General features: G+C 38.0%; 1 protein-coding gene across 2 annotated transcripts; it reads right to left on the bottom strand.

Annotated features, from left to right (window-relative positions):
* Positions 1-105: 105 nt before the first annotated feature.
* sytl1.L (synaptotagmin like 1 L homeolog) lies at positions 106-26,920 on the bottom strand. 2 transcript variants are annotated; one of them, XM_018246432.2, is made up of 15 exons: positions 26,798-26,920; positions 17,498-17,739; positions 16,135-16,283; positions 15,935-16,019; positions 15,499-15,544; positions 15,059-15,101; positions 12,362-12,417; positions 12,160-12,249; positions 9,143-9,312; positions 8,145-8,247; positions 5,652-5,813; positions 5,168-5,246; positions 4,840-4,939; positions 3,665-3,870; positions 106-916 (listed from the first exon to the last, which is right to left on the bottom strand). In XM_018246432.2, the coding sequence occupies exons 2-15, from the start codon at positions 17,641-17,643 to the stop codon at positions 780-782; spliced, it is 1,572 nt and encodes a 523-aa protein (XP_018101921.1). In that variant the 5' UTR covers positions 17,644-17,739; positions 26,798-26,920; the 3' UTR covers positions 106-779. The 2 variants fall into 2 exon arrangements, with proteins under 2 accessions (XP_018101921.1, XP_018101922.1); XM_018246433.2 differs by having other exon boundaries at positions 9,143-9,309.
* Between the last annotated feature and the right edge of the window lie 948 nt (positions 26,921-27,868).

The raw sequence follows: 27,868 nt of genomic DNA, 5'->3' as shown, positions 1-27,868 counted from the left end.
ACTGTATTACTTTGGAAATTATTTGGTTTTAATGTGTGCACAATGTTGCATAGGGGAATAGTAGATCATGCCCAAAGAATATATTTATAATTCACTCCTAAAATATTTTGTTCTTAATTATTTATTATTATTTTCCAGCTAATGTGCAAGTGTGCTCAGAAAACATTATCCAGATTTGCTGTAAATATTCTCCTCTGAAATTGGCATATATTTTATTAGAATCATTTTTATACATATTTGCTGTGTTCTGGCCTTTATTATTGGTATGACTTCTTCCCACTTTTTTTAGTGTCTTTTTAGTGTCGTTATTTGCTTTGTGGGGCTTAGGAAGTCTGCTGGACAACACTGTGAACTCAGCGATCCCTTCTTTCTTCTTTCTGAAGGTCACATAGGCGAATATTCACTCTCAACCAGTGTTAAGTGAGGGTAGGTAGCTCCCGGCACTACTGAAGCATCAAGCGCTGTCCCTAGATTAATATCTTATTATGGGGTTGACATTCCCGGACAAAAATCTCTTTTCTAGCTTTCTTCTCTATGAATAATATTGACTTCAAGCATCATTTTAAAAAATATATAGAAAGTACCAGCCAGGTGGCAACCCTTTTATTTTCTGGGGCACGTTCATTCATGTTTCATTTCACTTGGGATTATGTGTAGTAGTTGTCAGCAAACCCTAAGTAAGGGTCTGTGTGAAATTAAAATCCTTCATCGGGTGTATGATTTATGCCTGGAGTAGTCTTCTTTGTAGGTCACCTCTTTAACTGGTATTAATCAGTCTGTCAACGTGAAGTTAAATTTTGTCTCAGTGGCAGCACAATCTCTGCCCATTCCCCTGGATTATTTATAACCAGCGCCCAGAATGCCTTCTCCTCCTCTGTGGAATCCATCCAGCTGACACTTGTTTCATAGCTGCTTCCTACAATACAAACGTTTCTTTAACATTCTGTATCAATTTACTAGGAACTGGTAACCAGTAGTATAAAATAGCATTCTGACAAATATCAGTCATTAATCTTTTACCCTGGTGTAATACCAACATACGTTATATCATATGAATAGATGGCTAGATAGAGAAATAGAGAGAGAGGCAGACTATGCAAATGCTGAAGACTAATGTATCTCTTTAATTAAATTATCCTTATATTTTCTAGCACTATTGTCATTGGAGGCCATGTGCCAAACATTACCTAAAATTGTCAGGAATCCAATTCTGGCATGTCAAGAGAAGAAAAAGAACAAGGTGGCACCAAGCTTTCTGCATGCTTAGCAACTTGCTTTTAACTATTTAAAATTTTTGTTTTCTTTTATTGAATGCCATAGTATAATTACAGTTTGCAGGGCAGTGTAATCCTGATGCAGACACTGGGTAGTCCCTGATGAGATAAATTACCTGACAATGAATCCCACATCAGTATGAATACATGAATTTTTGTCCTGTACAGCTGCCAGTAAAGAAGCTGATGCAGTGCCAGTTGAAAAATAAACATTTTGTGTTGATAGTAGTGTCTTTCCAATATAACAGATAAATGAATAGCACCTCCATTCTTTACAAGAAGTGTTTCTTTTTAAATAACAATAGCCATTGTTACTGACAAGGCTTTGAATGTTTAAAGCTGGCCATAGATGTTGAGATTTTTAAAAGATCTGATCGTCATCGTGAGACCACGATTATCTCGGAACGATCGTACGAATTGACCATCAACTAAAAAAGACCAATTTGCCAGGAAAACAAAGGGGAGCTGCCTGCTTGGCCCTGCAAACATATATAGATTGCACTGGGACTGACAAAGATTTTTTAACCTGGCCGATCAATTTCCTGTCAGATGTCGGGCGAAAAATCGTAAAATGTTCGATCGTTCGAATCCCACTAACCGCACGATAATTTCGAAGGATTGGTTGGACTTCGCTAAAATCGGTCATTCGGCAAGAGAAATCTTTGAGTCTATGGGGAGCTTAAGAGCACCTTGTACCCATTTTGTCATCAACCATTTTATATTGCTCTTCCCAGTGGGCAAAGAGTTACAACGCAAGTGTTATGTGATGGCTAGTATTTGAGCATGAACCCCCTATTGTAAAATATAAGGATATTATAAGTCACCGAGGAGTTCAATGACAATATAAAAGCACAAGGCCAAATTTTTAGTGTGACATTTCGTGTGACAAAAATGACATCACTACTCACCATTTATAACTGATGATATCACTAGTCACTGTTTATAAGGATATAATTTACAAGATATTCATGGCTTTTGTGTATTATATATATATAATACACAAAAGCCATGAATATCCTGTAAATTATATCCTTATAAACGGTGAATTCTGATGTCATTAGTTATAAGTGGTGAGTTCTGATGTCATTTCTGTCACATGACTCACTGAAACTTGTGTATTAAAATAAATAAAGTACCCCAAGTTGCAAAATATATTAGAAGTTACCTCGGAGTTCCATGACCTGTATAAAAACACTTGGCCTTTGGCCTCGTGTTTTTATATGGTCATGAGACTCCGCGGTAACTTATAATATCCTTATATTTTACAAGAGGGTTACTTTATTCACTATATAATTATTTATATATATATATATATATATATATATATATATATATATATATATATATATATATATATATAAAGAAAGCACGAAGTACCGGCACTCCCAGGGTTTGCATAAACAACTCAAATGTTCGATATGTTGAAATAAATGAAAAAAGGTTTATTAAATCCGACGTTTCGGTTCCTCACAGGAACCTTTCTCAAGGACAATTTGTCCTTGAGAAAGGTTCCTGTGAGGAACCGAAACGTCGGATTTAATAAACCTTTTTTCATTTATTTCAACATATCGAACATTTGAGTTGTTTATGCAAACCCTGGGAGTGCCGGCACTTCGTGCTTTCTTTATTTATTCTCTAACCAGAGCACCCAGGTATTTTTTGTGCACTTTAAGGTGTGCAGCTTGCACCCACCTTTCCCTATATATATATATATATATATATATATATATATATATATATATATATATATATATATATATATATATATATATATTTATTTTTTTTTGTAAACATAAACCACTAAAGAATCTCTGTTTTGTTTTTATCCTACAGCTAACTCCCTCTCTCTATAATCATCTTAATATATAAAGCCATTATCTCTTATATAAATAGAGATACGGTAATGGCTAAAGTCACATGTGGCATTTTCTCTGCCAGCTAACACCCAGTATGGAATAACAAACATGAATGGCATATACTAGGGGACTAGTTACATTACTAATTGGGATACAGATTTGTAGTAGCAAACTAAGTTTCATGTGTCAATCTACTTCCACTCGACTGTTAGAAAGTGAGGCATGAGAATGAGTCTAAATCTCTAGCAATTATCCATTTACAACACTATAGCTTGAGGCGATTAGATAATTACATGCAGTCATTCCCTCATCATATTTTCTTTTTAAAATTCATCTTATTTTATAATGTATACATGGTAACAGTGTTGTATAGATTTCTATATGTGACGGTTATATTCATCAAGGTTATGATTAACCCAGTGCTAAATCTAAATTGGACCTGGTTAATCAAAAATAAATGTTTCTTTAGTTCAACTGAATAGTAGCATTAGGGATTGATGGGGGTCTCATAATAAAATATAAATGCCTGTTAACCTTTTCCAGTGCTGAGACGAATGCCTCCAAGAGTTCGACTTCCTATTTTACCATGGTCCCAAATAGTGCATTCCACACAGGCTTCTTTGAGATCCTCTCTACTGAAGCCATCGTACACCATAGTGTGGTTAAACATTGGATGCAAGCTATATGGGATCACACGTGTGCGCTGAAGGTTGGATGGACTGGAATCAGGGAGCACAAAGCTGCAAAGTGCAAGAGAGGGAGTTGAATTAGAGGAATTAGAGTGACTGATGGGAAGAGCAAGAAAAGGAAAGGGCAGTTCTCTTAAAGGAATTGTTCAGTATAAAAATAAAAACTGGGTAAATAGATAGGCTGTGCAAAATAAAAAATGTTTCTAATATAGTTAGTTAGCCAAAAATGTAATGTATAAAAGCTGGAGTGACTGGATGTGTAACATAAAAGCCAGAACACTACTTCCTGCTTTTCAGCTCTCTTTTTTTTTTTCACTCACTGGTTACCCTTCTGACCAAGCAGTAACCAATAAGTGACTTGAGGGGGGGCACATGGGCCATAACTGTTGCTTTTGAATCTGAGCTGCATGCTAAGGATCAATTGCAAACTTACTGAACATTTATGTCCCATGTGATCCCCCTTCAAGTCGCTGACTAACTCAGAGTTAGAGAGCTGAAAAGCAGGAAGTAGTGTTCTGGCTATTATGTTAGACATCCAGTCACTCCAGCCTTTATACAATACATTTTTGCCTAACTAACTATATTAGATACATTTTTTATTTTGCACAGCCTATCTATTTACACACTTTTTATTTGTATACTGAACTATTCCTATAAGGCCATACACAGGCTCATCTGTTTGTGGGGCCACACATGACCAGTCTTTTCCTCCAATTGTTCATGCAAATAGCACAAACTACTGGAACAGCAGAAAGTGAAGAGGAGATGTGTTGCCCTTTTACAAACAAAATAGTAGTAGTCCTAACTTTAGAAGAATCCCATTGATATAATTAACATAGTAAAGCATCACCAGAACAACTTGAATCCTGGGTACCAAAGCTTTGCTGTCTGTTAAATGTGATTTGTTAAAAAGCCTCATATACACAAGTGACCTCCAAATCATGCATTCCATTTTTAATTTATTGAGAAATAAAAGAAGAATAACAGTTCTATTCATAATCAGATGACTTGGTACATTACCACTTTACAAAAGTGCTGACATTTCCAGCCTTGTGAGGTACAAGATGCTGCGCCTCCTTAATCCAAACATGGAGTTCCCCAGTGGGAGGGAGCCCTAAGCCTACAGTGGGTGGAAAAATAAATAAGAGGATGGCTGGGGGAAAAAGCAAGAGCAGAAGATGAAAACCTAAAACAAACAACAGCATATAGGGGGTTCATCTATAAAATGATGGGCCTTGTCTTTTTGCACTCTATATTATACAAATTATCTGCTTATAAAGAGTTGCACCTTGTTCTGTATGCATTTAAAAAAGAGTAAGTTAGAAAGAACAGAAGGAAGACAACTGACCTTCTGACCCTTGTGGAACATATTTCACAGCAACACCAAGTCGACCTCGACTGCAAAGGAAGTCTGGAGATAGAGGGGTCTGTTGGGGGGGAGGGGGAGAGCATTTTTTACATAATTTGAAAGCAATGATATGGTAGGTCAGTTCTGGACAGGCTTTTAATCAATTAAGGCAAAAGGAACACACGCAATTTAGCAGTAGGTTAATATAAAGGCTACACAATCAAGTAAATGTTTCTATTTTTTAGTTTTAGTACAATACCAAGTTATCCAGTCACAACAAAATCTTGCAATATATCCATAGTTCTGATCAAGCTTTACACAAGTGACTGGATCCAATGCATTCATAGACACAACACATTAAAGGGCTCTTTTAGTATGGTAGTGTGGCTTGGATCAAACCTTGTGACTTTTATTACACTATAAAGATAGTGAGGCCACCAACACAGATACTATTTGTTGAAAACAATGATTCAAGATATTTTACCCTTGGCTGGAGATTGTACCAGGCTGGCTGAGTTTTGCTCCAGTCCCAGGATACAAGATCCACTTCCACTTCACCAAGAAAAAGATTTCTTCCCAGTGACCCCCTGTGCCACACAGACAGATTGAGGACTCTGCTTTGCAACTCTGACCGTTCCACCTTGTACTATAAAACGAAGATCGTAACAAGTGGTCATTACACAGTGGTTACCCGCAATCACAGTTTCTGAGATTTTCAAAAAATAGATGTAACAGGACATGGCATTCCTTTGACACAACTTTCCCTTTTTTACTAGTCCCTTTTTTATACCATAAAACTTGTGCCTGTTTGTAAACCTCACACAAGTTGCATCCTTATAATTATGTAAGTCACACAGGCAGGGTATGCTCATCCTTTTGTATGCATTTCATTTGTGTGCAATTTGGTTAGCACAAAAGAGAAATGTGTGCAGGTGCAGCTTTCAAATTAAAGCCTTTATTTCTACACCCAGTCACAGGCAGCTGTTATGTACAGGTGCCTTTGTGCCCATAGTGCTGTTCTTTGTACCATGTGCCCTGATGCATTTTATTTGGGATGCACCGACTCAATCATTACTTAATTCCACGCTAAATTTTTACATGAAAATTTGACTGAATACTGAACCGAATACATACCCTTATTTTGGATAACTTAAGCAAAACAAAAATGTGTAGAATCTGTAAACAAAAATGTGCCACTTTGTGCTGTTTATGATATCAAAGGATCTAAAGGTGACCATAGACGCACAGATAATATCGGACAAAACTAATTTCGTTTGATATTCGGTGCGTGTATGGTGGGAAAAGAGCACACCGATATCGGCTCGTCGATCGGGACGGACAGAAAATTTTCGTGTTTTTATATGGTCATGAAACTCCTCAGTAACTTATAATATCCTTATATTTATTCACTTTATTCACTATATATCTGACAATTCAGCTCTACACGTATGTGTTGAAACAAACGATCTTTCTTGGAAAGATCTTTTCCAAGAAAGATCGCAATTGTTACGTCTATGGCCACATTTATTCACATCAAAAAGGATTAATTGAATCCTTGTAATTTTAGCAGGATTTGGATACCCCATTAATACTTAAACCAAATACATGATTGGTGCATACCTAACTATTATCCCAGCTAATTGCTGTAGCTGTAGTTGGATATCATGTGATTAGCTCAAATAAAATGATAGTTGCAGAAAGTCTGAAGAACTGCATCTTTTGGTAATTTTCATAAAATTTCGGGGTAAATTTACTAAGCGGTGAAAATTCGCCAGCGACGGCTTTGCAGCTATTGCAACACTTCGCCAGGTGAAAATTCGCTCAGACAATGCTAACTTACTCAAATGCGAAGTTTCGTCCTCGGCATCGGATGCTGGCGAATTTTCGCTAGCGTTACTTCGCCAATGAAAGCAAATCAAAGTGAAGAAGCGCTAGCGTTAAAGTCTGCCAAGCACAACTTCATTAGAGGACTTTGCTCACGCTAATTTGCATAGGGCAGGAAATTGAGTGGAGGTCTGTATGTTACATGTTGCAGCTTATACATTACATTTCCACTGATAACTACACATGTCCAGCAGGGGCGATCCTGGCCCCTCCGCCGCCTGAGGCAGCAGCAGTTGCTGCTGCCCCCCCTCCCCCGGAAATTTGCTCTTAAAGTACCAGGAGCAGCATTTTTGCTGCCCCTGGTACCTAGTGGGGCGCTGCCGCCTGAGGCGACAGCCTCAACTTGCCTCATTGGTGAAGCACCCCTGATGTCCAGGGAACCTAAATAAAGCCAATACAGTTGTTTTAATGCCCTACACATGAGCCCACTTTACAATAATGTTCCATATGTTAGAAAATATATGAGGGAAACTGGGTACCCGAAAAAAAAATGTATGCCTTTTGCAGCATATCACCCTGAAAAACTGAAAAGTTGCCAGCGTTTTTCAGACTTAGAAGATTTTCCACTCAAAAATTATGATGTAAGTAACAGAAGATTCAGGATGTTCTATGCACTCCAATGCACTTCCCTTTCAGTCTGGTCTGGGCTGGTGAAGGCAAGTCTGGCGAAAGAGGTAATGTTCAGTAAAATCCGCATCTTAGTGAATTTGCGGAGTAACGGGCATTCGCCAAAGCGAAAAGACACCTGCCGTTAGAGTGTGAATCATCGCTAGCGTCTATCTCCTTCGCTAGCGAATTGTCGTCTGCACCCGTTAGTAAATCTGCAAAGTGGCCAAAAGTGGTCACTTTGCCAATTAGTAAATTTACCCCAGAATGTGGAGTTTCAGTTTATACAGTGAAGGGAAAAAACAGCCAACATGAAAATAATATGAAAGGAATACTGATATCAAACAGGACGTGTTTTGACCAGAGAAAGCTGGAAGATAATCACATTTTACAAAATATATAATTCTACCAGTTCTGGGTCTGTATTATTTAACATAGAATGTGGAGAGCTGTTATTTACAGAGAAACAAGGTAACATTTCTCTGACCTTCAGGGTCTCATTAAAGAAAGGTTCCAGAGTCTTCTTCTTCACCTTCGATTTCCTCTTCCCCTGAGCATTTTTATCAGGGAGCAAATAACACTTTATATAGCTGATGGCAGAGAGATTAAGGAAAACAATAATAATTAATACCTGGTTTTGACCTGCTCTCAAAAAAGATTGTCGATAGTGTGCTACAGAGCCCATGACAATCACACTTTAATGGGCTTGTAAACCCAAAAATAAGATTCTTTTCAATATACATTTATTAGAAATTATATGTGGTTTTAAATGTATTTGTAAATGGAATTGCTACTAAATGCTACCCTTTTCTGTTCGCTATTGCCAATTCTGACTATTGAAACAATGTAGCAAAAGCAAGCTTTTAGCAAGCCAATCACTGAATCAGTAGTCAGAACTTGCAGATACTGCTTTGAATAGCAGTAACCTTTATAAATACATGTAAGTATAAGGATAATCGAATGATTGCTGTGTCAGATAGCCTTTCTCACTAGCATCCCCCTATTAGCTGCACCCAAAGGTCAATCATTCTCTCCTGTTTATTCCCTCTAAGCACGTTCCTTTCTTGTCTTTCTTGTCTGTTATGTTATTTTGTTATTCTCTTACACGTTTTTTAATCACACCTAATTCTGTAAATTCCTTCCCCCTGGAACAGTTATTGGTTAGTTAAAGGGGTAGTTCAACTTTTAGTAAGTTAAAGAAAGGCCAATGGCTAATGGTTATTGCTAATTATTACTCATCTTTCTGTTCAGGCCCTCTCCTATTCATATTCCAGTCTCTTATTCAAATCAATGCATGGTTGCTATGGTAATTTGTACCCTAGCATCTAGATGTGTTGTCCCTGCCATTTTAACCTTTATACTATACTATACTATACTATAGTATATAGTATTATACTTTACAGTATAGTGCATCATGATACATCTCCTTTCTGTGCCACTCAGCTTTGTAAAGACCATCTATTTTAATTAATGCGTTTCACTTACGGATTGGAGGTTTTGCTGTGTGCGGGTGTCAGGTCCCTGCATTGAATAATTAAGACATTCAACTCCTTCTTGGAGGGATCATATTGAAGAGAGAACTGAACGCAGCCTTGAACGTCAACCGATCGCACGTCTCCTGTGCTGAACAGGCTGATCATACTGCCAGATATCTGCTGTGGATAGAAAAGCATGTACCCAAGGGGGAAAATGTGGGAGAATAAAAATTACACAGTTACTTAAGATCAGAAGGGAATAGAAATGTATATACATGTAGCCACAGCCATGTGCTATTAGCTATGACTATGACTAAGTTATGACTATGGTGACGCAGATACAGACAAGGATCAAAATTAATGGATTAAAGTTATTGAGCACCAGCCTTTGTAGTAAACCTGCTGTTATGAATGGAGTGGATTGCTACTTGAATGAAAGTATAAGCATAAGGCTTCTAAAACTAATATTATATGTTCCTAAATATACTCTGTTAAACTGTAGGTTTCATTTGAAATTCTAATTATTGAATGACGGGGGCTTCAGAATGCTTGGGACCCCGGATAAAGGGTCTTTTCGTAATTTCGATCTCCATAATTTAAATCTACTAAAATATAATTTAAACATTAATTAAGCTCAATAGGATGGTGCTTGCCTCCAAAAAGGATTAATTATATCTTGCCTGGAATGAATTACAAGGTACTGTTTTATTATAACAGGGAAAAAAAGGAAATATTTCTTTAAAAATGTGAATTTATGGGAGATGACCTTCCCATATGGATAGGAGCTTTATGGATAATGGATCCCATATGATGAGGTAGATGAGAAAGATAGCTTTCTGTCATACCTTTTTCATTTATTCTAGAAATATTTTGTAACGATTGTAGTTCTCCAAGTATAGCTAAATTCAGTATCAGGAGTGGTGCAAAGTGATGGAAAAAAATCTTTATTAGATTATTAGATAATCATTTGGCTAATAATTTTTGCAGGGATGTCTACATACAACAGTATTGCCACTAATGTGAATTCTGCCTGTATCCTGGTATTTAACTAAGCTCATGGCACAACCTTGAAGCTGATTGCAGGTGGGCTTCATGTTGCTTAATTTTATACTGCAGCAGGCAATCTTTATGAGCCTGTTAATATGTTAACATTGACATCTTAAGGGAACAGTTGATACCACACATGCCTAATCTATTTGCAGGGCAAACATTGGTGAAAAGAGGGACAACCCCAACACTGTATTGGAATGTCATGTTTCTAAAACTACTATACAAAAGTATGGGGAACTTAGTGGTCCAGAAATGCTCATTGTTATACATCTAACTGCAAGCTGCAAATAACAAGCATGCAGAAGATGTATTATTTTGTAGAAAGAAGCCAGTCACATTGTAAACTGCAGTTATACTCTACACACCCTCCCTGTTTCAGTTTAGAGTCTATTTAATGCTGCTAAACAGGCTCACTGCCCTTAGAAAAAGCCAGGAATGTGTCCAGGACTCTAATGATCTGAAATCCAAACAATGCCCTGAAAGCCTTGTAGGATCAATGAAAACTGGAATTACAGGTTCTGCTCTAGCTAAAGGCACATCACAAAGAGGCAGAAGTCTGTTTCCTCTGTAGACAATGATTCATTGCTTAAATAAGGTCATTGCCTGCAATTTCAAGCAACATTTCTGAAGCTCTGAGTGCCAGTAATCCTTCAGTTAATGTTCCCTACAGTGACAGCATGGCCAGTGATGCCAAGATGTAAGACAAGATGTTGGATGACATCATTCAGTCGACTTTTGCTGCTCTAGCTGCACATTACTTCATATATGCCTTGTTCTGCCAGGACGGTCAAGTGCTATACAGTTAGAAAGTTGAGTTAAAGTGACAGTGCTTCTCTCCTACAGCTAGAATGCAGAGCAGATAATCTTAGAGCACCACAGCCCAAGTTTTACAGTAACACAACCCAGTGTAGTGGCCTCATAATTCCATATTCTACATTTTCAATTGCTACCTTATATTAAACTGCTCATGGAACCACTGGGCAGGATAGAGATCTTATCTATCGGATCTAATAAATAATCACATCCAGCACATGGACCTCCAACCACACAGTCTATTTTCATTTTAACAATGAAAAATTACCAAAATGTATCAATTTGATTCTGGGGGAAAGACAGGAAGAATTAAAGACACTATGTAAATCATATTTCACTGCAGATGCAGTGTTTGTCATTGCCACTGGCACCAGGGCATTTATTTCACTTTTTTCTTTCATTTAAAACTTTTTAATGAGTGTTACATAGCTAGCCTCCTGCATGCAAACCAGAATGACTACATATGTGTAAGAACGCATTGTAGGACAGCAAACCTACAGTTATGGCTTTGGATTTGCTTGGCTGCCATTACCTAATTGCAGGAATTGAGCTGAGCTGATATATAAATACTACTGTTTAGCTGAGCTCTCCTCCCAGCTGAAGCCACACCTAACTGAGCAGAGAGTCATGTAAATCTGCAAATCTGGGCTGCAAATTGTTCTATTTGCTGCCTTTGGGGGTACTTTTAAATGAAATACTGAGTTGCAGAGAAAGACTCTGTCTTTGTTTGGCTGAATAAAGTCCATTTCTGGACAACACATTCTCATCATGACCACTGTATAACTATAATGTTCACATTATACACATTCTTAAAATGGAGACTTATATTGTCCTTTATCCCTGGGGTGGTTATGAATATGTGCTCAAAGGAAGTGTACAAATTTTTGATTTCTGTAAAAAAGAATGAAAAATATTTGCCTTATATTAAACATCAATACACAGATAAATTTCTTCTCATCTTCTCATCGTACTTGCATATTGGTGGACACACACTCATGCAGTGAGCGCAATATTAGAGCAGATGGTGACAGTCACACACTGTGTGCACATATACCACACAGTAAAATAGGTGTGATTTCTGCTGCATGATATTGTAACTATGAGAAAACTGTGACATATGTGAGACAAGTTTTACAAAGACTGACAGTAGAAGCATTTTCTCACAGAATTATTTGCGAGGTGTGAAACTGAAAGGCTGTGATTGAGGTTCTGGTGCTTTTTTCTTTCCAGGCTTTCTCCTTTAGTATCTCCACTCTGAAAAGCAAATGGGTCATGTTCTTAATCAGGTTATGTTCAGCACATTGTGTCAAACAACTTCCAGTGCTCATTTGTTCTATGTTCCAATCTGCTCTAATAATCTACTTACTGAAACTGTGCCATTAACTGGAGACAAGTTTATTTCTTCCATACTGTTCATTCCATCTGCAGGGATAAAGCAAATATGAGATGGAATAAAGCTGGTGTCTAGTGTCGCAAAATTTGCGAAACAGCAAAGATTTGCCGAAAAGCATTGAAGTCTATGGGCGACAACATTTTTTGATGCATGACAAATTGTGGGATGAATTTTTGACGTGCAACAATTTTTTCCACCCATTAGAGTCTATGGGCGTCATTTTCGCTGCGAAACTTGACTAAAAATTTCGCTCATCACTACTGGTATCTAATTTTGGCTGGTAAAATGTACTCTATTTATAATCAGGGTTTATCTATCTTTATCATGACATGGGGTCTGATGTACATGAAGATTACCAGGAACTCAATAAAAGGATCTCAATAACAAAGAGAACAAGGTACTTTTCAAAATCCTACAGGGAGAAATGGTCCAGACTCGTGTTTTGCTGAATCGGTGTGTTTTTCCATATATTTTGCCCAGAATATACTGATATGGGTCTACTTGTTGTATCACATGAAAACAATTATAGTGTTATAATAAACAACATTTATTGTTTAAAATCCAAATAATGGGAATACACCCAGATGAGTAATCTAATTGAACTATGAGTGGTTAATGCTGTTTTGCATGATCTACTGATCGAAGGCTCCATATCTACTCCTGTGCACTACTCCTCTATAGCATAATTGTATTTTTTCCTTTCCTACTCTACTTCTTGACTCAAAGGGATATTATCTTCCTTTAGATGTCCTTTTACTATTAATGTTTACTGTTTTATGCACAATAAAATAATTTTGTACAGTTTACCATGATTACCTAATTCATTTTTTTTTTGATTTGGCCAGATACCGGTACTGGATTTTCTACAAATGATTCAACCATATATCAGACGGAATCTTAATTTGCATATGCACATTTGTAAAAACCTAGAAGGAAAAAATCTGCACAAATCATCAATTCCCGTAGTCGCATGGTCTGAAGCCACATGATTTTAAGGGTTTACATTGAGTTCAGCAAGGCACTTGGATTCAGCTGAATACTGAATGAATACAAAATAAATCTGAGATTCAGTGCATCCCTGGCTTTTATATTTCAGTTATTTTTCTCTAGATTTCTTATTACATACCAACAAAAGTATGTATAAGGGCCCTTTAGGCCACATTCCTATAAACAATTGGCTAGATTCTTAGCCACAAGTTATGACAAGATTTTTTGAGAGAAAGGAAGGTTACACACCTACATGACTACCAAGATAAACACAATTTGATCAAAAAAATTGATTATGTTTATGTTTTTTTAATCTAATCACACATCTCATGTAAATATTTTTTCTCTCACAAGTCTAAAGATGATATTTTTTATTATAGCAGGACTTATTAAGAGGTTTAAAAATACAAAAACAGCTCATTTTTTGCCACCCCAAGATCAATCTGGTGCTCTTGAATCAAGAGCAAACATATGTGCCTTGTCCTGTATGCAGAACTGCATGCTGGAAGGGCACCATATGGGAGAAAGGTGGGAGTCTGTTGACGAGGCCCTATTGTGAGATATATAAAGAAAATAACTGCAGGTATGTAATCTATTATTTTGAACCTGTGGATTTCTGAACCACATTACTTGAAAGTGTTTGTGACAGTTTTAAAGGGGTTGTTCATCATCCAAACACTTTTGCAGTTCAGTGGTTTTAGATTTAGAGTACACTAGAAATACATTTCAATTGCTTTTTTTCCATTTTTCAAAAATCGGAATGTAAAGTTTAATGTTCCTGCCTCTGGTGTTCCATTCTGGCAGCTCAGTAATCCAGGAGCAGATTTTGAACTGTTGCAATTTGCTACATTAGTTGATGTATCTGTGGAATACTAGCAACTGTGATATCAATTTTTTTTACCTGTGAGAAACATTCAATTGTAAAAGGAGCTGGGGAGCAGCACAAGCATGAAAAAAGTTCCAGGGGGTGCCAAAAACAGGCTGTGTTTGGCTATTTTGCAGCCCCTATGTGCACTGGCAGTCTTAAGGAGGCAACCAAAACATGCTTCCAAGGCAAGAATTCAAAAATAAGCAACTGCTTTGAGGCCACTGGGAGCAGCATGATGGGGTTGGTGAGCAACATGTTGCTTTCTAGCCACTGGTTGGGGATCACTGAACTAATGTATTATTTAGAGCAGTTTACAGATTCAGTCACCCTCTCCCAGAGCTGCTCCAGTGAGACATTAAACTTATACTTCAATATACTCAGGGCCGGATTTACATAGAGGGCGCCCCTAGGCCCACTGCTTTTCGTTGCTCCTGTCCCCTCCCCTTTATTCATGCAAATTTTCATCATCAATGGGGAAATTTAAAAAATTATTGTATCTCCAGTGCATCCCTACGGTTTTTAAACCAATGTGGGTGTGGTTGGGCTGCATGCCCCCCCCCCCTAAAATCCTGCCGCCCTAGGCCCGGGCCTAGATGGCCTTTCCACAAATCCGGGCCTGAATATACTGCAAAAATATGAAAACAATTGAAAAGGTTCTTACCATCTTACTATTAGAACTATTACTATTAAAACTTTTTAAAAAACAATGGAAAATAAAATAAGTTTTGGAAGGTAAACAACCCCTTTTGGACCTCCCGACACTGTTAAATGGTCTACCAAACATTTATATGTAAAGACATGGGAACTTGACAGACCTGTTGTATCTCCTCCCTCTTCCTCCTTTGAGCTGCTCCAATCCTACAACAGAAATAGTTTTGAGTTTTGTAAAAGCAAAATATTTTGTACAGTTATAGGACTTATCATCTGCATTTGTACATGTATAGGATTTATCATCTGCACTGCAATATTATTACCCTATAATTATCCACTATCCCTGGACTGTGCCTAAACAGCGCACAATCAGGAAGACTTCTCACTATTTATCTTCCTTATCTTCATTGATATTCAGGTACCTCTGTCCATGTTATGCCACTTATGAATTGCACAAAAGTCCTCATATGAAAGACAACAAATTTCTACTGGGGCAGGAGGAAGATAAGGCAGGGTAAGGAAAAAATGCATTGGCCAGAGCCTAAGTAGAAGAACTAGTTCTTTGAGGTAGATGTGCCATGGTTTGTTGCTTAAGGACAAATACCTGTGCATCACTGGAGAGGCGATCTGGAAGGGATTCACTAGATAACCTGTGGCAAAGGACATAAATAAAGCAGTGGACATATTATTTGAGTACAGCCTGAATTTAAAAGATACTTGGTGAGACATTTTGACAGTCAGTGATGGGTGAATAAATGTGAAAGACATGAATTTGAGTGCAAAACTGCGGTGCAATCAGAAATCTGAAGCATCAAAAAAAAAATATTGTTGCGCGTCAAAATTGTCATAAAAACTGACGCCCATTGATTTTAATGCATTTGGACCAAATAGTTGTGCATATAAAAATTGTTGCTTGCGTTATAATTGACGCACATCAAAATTATTTTGACACCCATTGACTTCAATTCGTTTCGTGACGTTTTTTTGTGCCACCTCTAAGACCATATTATCACCTATGCCAGTTATATCCTGTGTCTTACTTTCTCACAGGTGTGCATGTTTCTGTTTCCTCTGGTCCTTCACTTTCTCCATTCTCATCTTGACCCCAGTTTACATCACATTCACCTGGAATGAGAATAATGTCATCCAATCTCTTCTCAATGTGTAATACTTACAGTGAAATATTTTCAAAATGTAACAGACAAAAACATAGGGATAAAAGGAGGGTTCTAAGACCTACCCCTGATCTTTTTTTTTCTTCTAATTGATGCCCGCACAATGTCAACACCACCTGTCTGTCCCCAAGGACGTGTAGACCTCACATCACAGAACCATTCCCCTGACAGACGTTTGAATGCTTTCTTGTCTGAGAGATTTGACCGCAGATTCCTAAGGGAAGAGAGAGAATTAGAAACTGATGAGGTGTACAACCCAGAATGAAAAGTGGACTCAGTCCAGTGTCAGTCTAACTGGCCTCACAGCATCTAAAAAACTTTACTGTAACTGGCATTTATTATGTTGCCTATATGCCGCTTCAGCTATGAAACTCTTCATGCAGCACCAATTAGGTATAAAGGTATAGAGATTGTTGTGCCAATGTATATTTCCCTAAAATTTCTTCTATGATGCAAATGTGCATCAGACCCCTGCACCCTACAGAAGTGTACAGGATGTTGCTCTCAGTGACATCAAAAGCAGGTTCTTATTTTTAAATTCCAGGCTTGGAGGCAAGTTTTAATTGCATATAATCTAGGTGTACTGCCAAATAGAGACTCCTGCACGCTGCCAGTCCACATATGGACTACCAAATAACTATTCATAGGCCTTATTTGGCATCCAGAGGGGCTTATTTCCATGCTTGTTTTGCTTCCCAACTCTTTTTTACATTTGATTGTTGCTTATGGGTGAAAAAGGTTGGGGACCCCTCCACTAGTATATAAATAAGCAGATGGCAGGCAGCTGACGGGGCATTTTGTAGTGTAGTAATGTTGCTAAATATGTGCTAAGCCAGCCCAAACACACCTAACAGACTGGTAAACCAATGGGTCTCATAGATTTTGGGCTGGCCTGCACATCACTAGTCCCCATATTGAGTCCCAACTGAAGTTATCACCCGGAGAATGTTCCTATTTTTTTACTCAACCACCAACAAACGTCCTTTTATTTTAGAGATGTATAATACATTGCTGAATATTTGTTTTTCACACTACATGTCCCATTTAAATATTGATGATCCAAGGCTTCAGTATTTACTATTGACCAGATAGAAGGAAAATTATGCATTTCATCACATATAAGTCTAACTCATATGTCTGATATCTGCTTAGCTAACACATACTGCTTAGTAAAACACAGTGCTCATCTATTGCTCAGTGAGGAAGGGCCATTTGGGTCCTGAAATGTTTGATCGGGTGTGCAGTGTCTGAAGCACCTTGCAATAAAAGTTGGGATTACCCTGTTTGAAGCACAACAATGTACTGGTGTTCCATTTTGTTTAAAAGTATATTGCTGGTGTGTGGCTAGGCCAGTACTGGTACCTGCATCTCTATACATGAACTTATTACTGCCAGTTTAATGAATGAATGGAATGATATATGTCTTACTTTATGCGTTGATCTTCTTTTGCCTTCAGCTCTGTGTCTCGCTCTAGCACTTGCACTATCATTAGTTGCTCTTCTCCAGTGAGGAAACTGAGGTCCAGAAGGTCTCCACTCTGCCCCACATCCATTGTCTCCCCACATGGGATCATTATAGCTTTGATAGTAAGAAGGTCACATGCTTCTCATGCTCATAGTGCATGAGTCCTATTCCTTCTCTCATTCAAGCAGAGATTTGATCCAGTCACCTGCAAAGAGAAATACATATTTACATTACACCTGCTTGTTAGTTTTACAGAAAGCCAACACATATAATACACAAACACAGTATAATAATAGTGTACACACAAAAAAAAAAATACACCGTATGAAACCAAAATTATATTCAGAAGATATATAGAAACAAATAGGCTAAAGGAATGAAATACTTAAAATGTCATATTTAAATACACACATAAAAGCACCACCACTGACTCCACAAAGAACAATAATAAACATATACAATTTCTCTGCATTTCTGCAGCCTGCTTTATGTGTTTATGCAGGAAGTGGTTTAGCGCAGATAGCAAAGTATTTGAGGTAGGAAATGATGAGTAATAAGTTGTTATAAATGGGTTAACCATACAACAGCCCTCATAATGCTGGCAAAGGAGGGGCAAATAGCATAGGGAAAAACCAGTACAGCCATGCATGACATTTGCAGGTTTAATACACCCCACCCAAAAAGAAAACACTGATTTCAGCCACCTTTCATCCACATTAGAATAACTCTTATGCACCTAAAAATTATAGACACTATACCAGTCTGCCGAGCTCAGACTTATATTCATGTCATTGGGGAGCATGGTATAGAGTAAATTCTAAATAAAGTAGATGGTAAATGCAGGTGGCCCAGTATAAGGTTTCCATTTATGTGAAGAAAATTAACCCACAATTTTATTCTTAAAGAGGCAGTATACCTACTTGTGCAACATAAGTACATTGAATAAGGCTTGTGCTAGACATAGGTTTTGCTAAAGCTTAAGGGTAGAGACAAACACTGCTATTTCGGGAGATTAGTCACCCAGTGACAAATCGCTTCTTCTTTTGGCGACTAATCTGCCAGAACTGCCTTCCCGCCAGCTAGAATGTAAATCGCCGGCGGGATGGCACTTGGAACACTTCATTTTCAGAAGTTGCACGAAGTTGCCGCATGAGGAAACTTTGGGCAACTTTGGAAAGCCAAAGTGATCTAGGCGACTAATCTCCCGAAATAGCAGCGTGTGTCTCTGCCCTAACAGTGCACAGATACAGTAACAGTGCCAACAAAACAGTGACAATAAACGGGGAAAGAGGGGTTGTATACTGACAAACTAATTAAATACATCACAATGACCAAACATGGATTAGCTTGTTCAGTTAAAAAAAAAGAACAGAAAACAGATTCTTCATAGTTAAAACAATTGACAAATAATATGTTCCATCCAAGCCCTGTTCATTGCACTCATGTTGATCTGTATACCGCATCTTTCAGATATTTATACCAGACATTAGTGTGTAATATTACAACATATGTACTATGGTATAATTAAGTGCATTTACATAGCAAAAACATACATCACCAAAGATTTTTTCTTTTTTACCCTATTGTTATCTCTTGATAGTATAATATTTGTTCTAAAAAATTTCCATGTTTTTTCCTAGAATTGCAGCTTAATAATGGGCACTGACAAACAGAGTGTACCACTACTGACAGGTATAATTCAAACACAAATTAAATGTATTGAAATGTTTTAGATGTTTCTTTTTGTCAGCTTATTGGTATCAATTGGTATCAAATCTGGCACAATAATGCACTCTTTACCATGGGATATATTCTCTAGGCAAGTGTTATTTCCAGGGCTCCTTTTGTCCAAAAGCCATGTAATTTGTGCCTTACTCATGATTGCAGCAGGCTTAACCAGTACTTTAATGCTGTAGATAATTACGCCAATTTTTCGTGCGTTGTACTTGTGTAAATGAGCCATCCTTTGTTTCTCCAACAATGATCAGCTCCAGCAAGCACATTGTGCACATACTCTTCACTTCATTGCCTTTGGTATTAAGACAGGAATTTTACTGGCCCAAAGTGTCTACTTTTTGCACAAGTTTTCCACTTATCAGTCCTTTCCTTTCACAAAGAACAAGTCATGGAAAAGCACAGATACTAAACAGAGAAGAAGGAAACAGCACATATCCTTGGGCAATGTATGGAGAATTCTGATGTTCTTAGGTTACATGAGGTTGTCATATTTATATTTGTGACCTTTTGTAGGGAAGAATATAACTGGGCAGCCTGTCAAGTTTCATTATTAAGTTTAGTTTTCCCCATATAATTGAATATTCTCTTTGTTTTATTGTTGTTCAGCAATTGTTGGTTCTGATGTTGGTTTCTGTTTCTGGCATAGAACAATGAGATGATATTTTAGGCAGAAAGTCTCAAAGCTGTAATCCTGTTCCCCGTGTATCAATGTAAAACAGTGTGCAACACTTGTATATTGAATCCCTAGGCTTTTATATTTTGTAGAGTAACCTTTTGCAGCAATAGCAGATGTAAGTCATTAAAGAGTATGTATTAAATTTGTTTAGGAGAGATTTTGGTACATTATTTAGACAAAATTGCTTCCTTTTTGGATTGAGTTCAGGGTTTTGAGTGCCCACTGGAGGAAAATGGCTTTGAGGGTCATTGTTCTACTGAAAGATGAACATTTGCCCAGTCTTCAGTTTTAGTATATTAAAATAGTTTCTCATGAAGCAATTTGGCATTTGGCACCATCCATTCTTCTTTCTATTTTAAAAAAGATGCCTAGGATAATGGTCCAAAATACAAGACAAAAGTAACATTGAAATGGCTCAAGAAGTAAAAGGTGATCATCTTACAATGGCCAAGTCCATTATTGGAGTTCATATACATAAACTGGAACAAATCTGCCCAGGAGCAATATATATATAGTGAATAAAGTACCCCCTCTTGTAAAATATAAGGATATTATAAGTTACCGAGGCCTTCGGCCTCGTGTTTTTATATGGTCATGGAACTCCGAGGTAACTTCTAATATCCTCATATTTTGCAACTGGGGGTACTTTATTTATTATAATACACAAGTTTCAGTGAGTCATGTGACGGAAATGACATCAGAACTCACCGTTTATAATTGATGACATCAGAACTCACCGTTTATAAGGATATAATTTACAGGATATTCATGGCTTTTGTGTATTATATATATATACGATACAACAATGTTACATTAAAATTGAGTTTCTGTATTTTGAAAGAAAAAAAATCATCCCATAGAACATTTCAGTGTAGTATTTGTTATTCAGTAAGCAAAAAATGCTGATTTTGATTCAATGGCACCACTAGAAGTTACAGCAAATGCCCCACAGCAATATTGCTATATTGCCCCTTAAACATTGCGAGCAAGACATTTTTCATACACATATATTAAGACTCAATGCTCCACTGGGCCCCTTATTATTCCTGGATCCCCAGCAGTCACAGGGCCTACTTTGTTTATATTTACATCTCTGTTTCTATCTATCTAATCATTTTTCTTTCACAAAAGGACAGCTGAGATTCAGACAGAGTATGTGTTGTTGCTGTACCACACACAGTTTGAATGTCAGCATGACCCAGTAGATTTTCTTAAGATCTTATTAATCAGTGATATGTACACAGTTATGGCTGCCATGAAGGGCGGGGGGACTTTTTTCTAAGACTTGAACAAATTTTGATGGGGGAGGGGCGCTAGCACAAATGTATGTAAATTGTGTAATATATATATATATATATATATATATATATATATATATATATATATATATATATGTGTGTGTGTGTGTGTGCTATATCAAAACGTATGTAACTTACATAGTATGATCCATAATAACTTACATATGAAGCAATGACAACAGAGCAGCTAGACGGGGCAGGCAGGCCCGGATTTGTGGCTAGGCCACATAGGCCCGGGCCTAGGGCAGCACATTCTTGGGGGCGGCATGCCGCCCAGCCACTCTGTGGGGAGCCTGTGCTCAGGCGCTCACACGCTGGCGATTTTGCGTCAGCGTGTGGTAGTGCGGGCAGGCGCTAGGACCGCGCGGAGCGCACGGCCTAGGGGCACCCGCCCAGCGAATCCGGCGCTGGGGGCAGGCAGGTGTGTAGGGTTTAAACTTAGGACAAACTCAGGTCCGGACTAAGAATTAAAATAGGCCCTGGCATTTCAGGTACACAGAGGCTCAATCAGGGGAGCAGTATTATTTCTAGCAGTTGGCCAACCCCAAAATGTAAGTTAGACCAAGAGCTGGTATCCAGGTGCCAGTTTGGGTTAGGCTGCATGCAGGCAATTTATTTCTCTCTTTAATATAAATGTATAAATCCTGCCCAGCAACCTGCCTGACACCTATGAGACTCTAAAAGAAAAGTGGTGACTGGCTGGAGCAGGTTACAAACACCCATGTGTAGCCAGGCCCTTTCGGTACTTTCTCTTTAATACCAGAAATTCAATGTTTTTATTCAAGTTTCAATTCAATTAATTACTATATACTAAAGCCACAATGGGTAATATACTGTGTCATATGACAGTATTTTATATTTTTTTTTGTATTCTAACTGTTACTTTAAACCCATACTTATAATTGTATTCATATGTTTCTTCATGCTGAATTATTTGACTGGTGTGTGATTATTTTGCTGATAAGGTGATAATACAGGTATGGGACCTATCCAGAATGTTCGTAAAACAGATCTTTCCATAATTTGGATCTTCATACTTTAAGTATACTAGAAATGCATGTAAACATTAAATAAATCCAATAGGCTGCTTTTGCTTCCAATAAAGATTAAATATAGCTTCATTTAGATCAAGTACATGTTACTGTTTTATTATTGCAGAGAAAAAGGAAATCATTTTCAAAAATTTGAATACAATGGAGTCTATGTAATTCGGAACCTTCTGGATAATGGGTATCTGGATAACTGATCCCATTTCTGTACTGGCAATATATTAGAATATAATGATAACATTGTGTAGAAAAATAGAGATGTACTTTTTGCATACATCATCCATATTTACTCGAAGTTTTGCTTGGTTGTATAGAAAATTAAAGGGAAAGCAAGCCATTTTTAAAACCATGTAGCAAAAGTCAGCTTTCTTGCAGCCAAGATGGATCAGCTGCCTTCTACTACTGTTTGAAAAGTTTGGGTTACTAGTGCAGAAAACAGAATGATACTAAGTTCTAACTATTGAAAATGTACTTAGAATTACATTTTCTTTCATTAGACAAAATTGTATTTTTAGCTTTACATCTCCTGTAATCAACCTTGATTGACTTTCATTGCCCAACTTTAGTATATGAGTCTGTAAATGGAAAGTCAGAATGAGAGCAGCGAGGAAAGCACTAAAATATACTAGGTTGGATTTTTAATTTTTACAGCCTTACAACCAGGGCCGGCCTTAGGCCAATTGGACCAATTGGGCCCAATTGGGCCCCGCACCTCTGGGGGCCCCGCACTGCCCCTTTCCTTTCTATTTTGTGCCTGTATGCCCTTATTTTCCTAAATACTTGCTGTGTCAGTAGCCAGCAACACTTTGTCTAGGGGCCCCGCCAACATGGTCCCAATTGGGCCCCACATTTGATAGGACCAGCCCTGCTTACAACTATTAAAGGGAAAATATTTGTTTTATGGAGACATATTTATTTGTGCAGCTATGCATATTGTGGAACCCTTTCAAGAATGAAGACCAATTCTGGGTGATGATAGACAGATCAGAGTTAGATAGAGATAGATACATTATTTGAAAGGGATATTCTCTTTGGTTGTAATAAGCTTCCATGCTGTATACCCAAATGGTATAACATGCACGTTTATATAATACAACCTATATTTTTGTGTTAGTGTTCATTAAACTCAGGGATATAGCTAATCCAGTTCTTGTGTCACACTCAAAAGTGCTCCATAAAAAACTCGAGGTGTGACAAGGAGGGTTTATAGGACAACAGCAATATATACTTATTGGCATTTTACATATAGATGGACTGCATAAACATTCTACAGCAAGTCTCCCAAACTCAATGTCCTTCAACTGCTGGAAAACGTTAAGAGAAGTTCAATAATAACAAGAGGGAGACCTATATTGCTAACTATGGCTAATTTATAGTAAACCTGTTACAAAATCCCAACAAAGATGTGTTGCTGAAAACACGGTACAACACAGGTACAGGGGTTACAGCCACGACCAGGCTGAGGTACTACATACACAACAAATAAAGAAATGATTGTAAGTCACAGCCAATACAGTACAAGGAAGTAACCTACACACACACAATGTAAAACATAAATCAGGCATGTCCAAAATCAGGCCCGGGGGCCAATTGCGGCCCGTTTTTAAATTTACACCGGCCCTCAGCCTCCATCATGAAATTAATAATATGTGGCCCCCCAGCACAGTGCAATCAAGAATCGTGTAGCCTTAGCAGCAGGTCTGGACTGAGAATTAAAATAGGCCCTGGCATTTCAGGTACATAGAGGCCCAATCAGCCCCCACCAGCCCACTAAATACTGACTTTCTATGGCACCTTATAGCAGCCCCTTTGGCATTTGCCAGAACCCACTGCGTAGCAGTAATATTTGAGCACATTAGAGAAATAATCTGCCACTTGGTCTATACTCCTGCCTGTGTGCTGAAGGTGTTAGCAATAGACACGTACTGGCATGTAGTGACGCACCGCTCTCGCATACTTCTTTAGGGCTGAAGGTGGAATAGACATACTAATGTGCCAGTACAGTGAACTAAAGAAGTATGCGAGAACGGTGCGTCACCAGTAAGTGTCTATTGCTAACACCTTCAGCACACAGGCAGCAGAATAGACCAAGTGGCAGATCATTTCACTAATGTGCCCAAATATTACTGCTATGGCTACGTGATTTCTTATTTAAATGAGGCGCTGAGAATAAGTCCAAACAGACTCCACTTCCTAAACGCCGAGTACGCGTCCATCTCCAGGAGTGAATGATCCTGATCACAAGCTAGCTACCTTGGAATGGATGTCAGACTGAATGATTGGCCCTCACACATTTTCACCTCACTAAATCTGGCCCTCATTGCAAAAAGTTTGGACACCCCTGACATAAGGTAATATGTAGCACATTCCTACATTTCACAAAATAGTGTCTCTTTGCTCATTTTCTACTCCCTGTAAACATGCTGTGCCGATCCTGTGGCTTGGGTTATATGAAAATGTAAACACCATATTATGAGACACCCTTTTAGTATTAGTGGCAGAAAGTTCCCTCAGGGCTCTATTTCCTATGTACTCAAGAAGTATGAGCCTTCAGGCTTACAAAGAATGCTGTTTCTTTGGTATGTCACTCTCTCACCCACATAGAATAAGCTTTTACCTTCTGTCAGTATCTCACACACAAGAGATGGCCTTTTCAGTTCCAGAAACAGCATATGAATATATGCATTACAAACAACAGGAATTCCTTCATAGGTTAAATTCATACATGAAAGAAAAGGTAAGCACAGAAACTTTAGCCATAGGTCTTTTCCAGAAGCAGAAACATTGTATAACATGCAGCATAATGGAAAGATACATGGGACTCGGCCAGCACAGTAAAATATCTTTTAGGTGGCCACCCAATCCCTCAGTAAGTCAGAAAGGACCTGGTGGCACACCCAGGCTGGTCATTTAAAGGGGTTGTTCACCTTTGAGTTAAATGTTAGTAAAATGTAGAGAGTGATATTCTGATACAATTTGCAATTGGTTTTCATTCATTATTATTTGTGTTTTTTGCGTTATTTAGTTTTTTATTCAGCAGCTCTCCAGTTTGCAATTTCAGCAAGTCAGTTGCTAGGGTCCAAATTACCCTAGCAACCATGCCCTGATTTGAATAAGAGACTAGAATATGAATAAAATAGGAAAGGTGCTGGACTAGGTTGTGAAAACTTTAACCCACGCTGGTATCTTGAACTTTTTGTCCTCTATAAAGTGTGATTGCTATACCAAAGTAGATGTAGGAACAGATACACTTAAGAAACTATGCTGCTAAACATGTTGTGTTTAATAAAGAATGTAGCAGCATAGTTTCTGCAGAAATGTATCTGTTTCTTCATCTACTTTGGTATAGAATATGAATAGGAGGCCTGAATAGAAAGATTAGTAATAAAAAGCAATAACAGTAAATTTGTAGCCTTACGGTAGGGGCAGACGGGCAGATTGTGGCGCTTAGATTTCCTAAATCGGCCGAAGTTTCCTCGTGAAGCAACTTCGGGCGATTTCAGAAATCGAAGCGTCGCGAGTGCATTGCGCTGGCGTTTTCTCATTCAAGCAGGCGGAAGAAGGCAGTTTGGGGAGATTGTCGCCCCACAGAAGAGACGATTAGTCACCAGGCGACTAAATCTCCCCGAATATGCCCATCTACCCTTAGCCTTACAGAGCATTTGTTTTTAGATAATTTTATCAGTGACCCCCATTTGAAACCTGGAAAGAGTCAGAAGAAGGCAAATAATTGAAAAACTATAAAAAAACAAATAATGAAGATCAATTGAAAAGTTGCTTAGAATTGGCCATTAAATAACCTACTAAAAGTTTACTTAAAGGTGAACCACCCCTTTAACATGTGTGTGTATGTTAAAAAGAAGTACAGTACATTGCGTATTTTTGTAGTTTAGATAAAGAGACAAAAGGGATTTCTGCTACACATAAATGCTAAGTAAACAATCCTTCTTTTGTATTTTTTCATTTTTTTACCCACAAGTTAGATACTTTTTTGTAATGGGCTTATATGCCCATATATCTCATTGGCATTACAAGTGAGTATAGTTAAGGGAAAAGTGACTACGGCCTCTTCAAAAAGTGTTATCTGTAATGCCAGGGTCTAAGCCTCCAACATGTAATTCACACCAGCTGGCTTGCTCTGCCAGTGCCACGACTAGCAGATTCTGTGCATTTCTTGAAAAGGACTTTTTTAGACGGTATTCTAAAGCAAAATTACTTTTCTGTTGCTCTCAACTGACCAGGAATGCCCAAAATACTCATTAGGTCTGTAACAACAACAACACACACACATAAGAAAGTGTCTGTCTCAGTCAGCGTCACAAAGCACTTTCCAAAGTTTCAAACAAAAGTAAATTGCCCTGCTGGCATCAGGCTCCATTTACTTAAACTAATACCAGGAAGTGTTATCAGGTGACAAACTCTCTCCTCTCTGTGCCCAGTTTCTCTAGCTTCTACCCATGTCATTTTGGCAAGGGATATACAGCCCCTGTTCCCACTCCTTACCTGTTAATGGCTGTGCAGATCCAAGCCAGGTGTGCAGGTGTTATTTATTTGAGTCCAGGTATGTGAATGTGTGCTTACACTATTTATAACACTGACTCACTGTAATATACTCCACCCACAGGCCCTGACACACCCCAGTTGGCTGCACAACTCTGCATTGGAGTATAATGTTACTGAGTGATACTTAAAACACTGAATATTGTCTATGAAATTGTCATTGCAAGTGATCTACCTTCACCAAATACTTCACCAAATACATAAAGGCAAGTGTAGCGGGGGGGAACCCCTGCGTGTTTATTTCACGACAATGATGTAACGTTTCATGGGCGGACCCCTTCGTCAGGCATACACTTGCCGTTGTGTGTTTGGTGAAGTATTGTTCATTGCGTATAGTGTAGAGGTGCCGACCTCTTTTCCAAACACCGGGCTTCAACTTAGGAGAGGCTGGGGAAAAAGGAATCGTTTTCGCATGACTACTTTGCACAAACCCATTGTCAGTTAACTACACAGTGTATCAGCATAGCTATTTTAAAGAAATAATATAACATTTACCTTTCATCTGTCAATCTGTCTCTGCTTATTTAAATGTATGCATTATTGTTGCTACATTTGTTGCTTCTGTTGTTGTACAGTTTACTCTGCAAAGACATTTTATATGTTTTGAATATATTACTTCAGGATGTGCTGTTGTGAGTTGTCCATAAAGAGTATTTCTGTCAGGAAAAATAATAAATCCCATTCCACTAACATGTATACATTATACTCTACTCATCCTCGGCTACCCAAAACATAACAGTACCCCCTCTTGTAAAATATATAGTGAATAAAGTACCCCCTCTTGTAAAATATAAGGATATTACAAGTTACCAAGGAGTTTAATGACCATATAAATACACCAGGCTGAAGGAGTTCCATACAGGTCATGGAACTCCGAGGTAACTTCTAATATCCTCATATTTTACAACTAGGGGTACTTTATTTATTATAATACACAAATTTCAATGAGTCATGTGACTGAAATGACATCAGAACTCACCGTTTATAAGGATATAATTTACAAGCTATTCATGG

Source organism: Xenopus laevis, chromosome 2L (genome assembly GCF_017654675.1).
Source record: "Xenopus laevis strain J_2021 chromosome 2L, Xenopus_laevis_v10.1, whole genome shotgun sequence".
Lineage (NCBI taxonomy): Eukaryota > Metazoa > Chordata > Amphibia > Anura > Pipidae > Xenopus > Xenopus laevis.
Note: the sequence above shows the minus strand (reverse complement) of the source record. Positions and strands in the feature narration are given on the sequence as shown.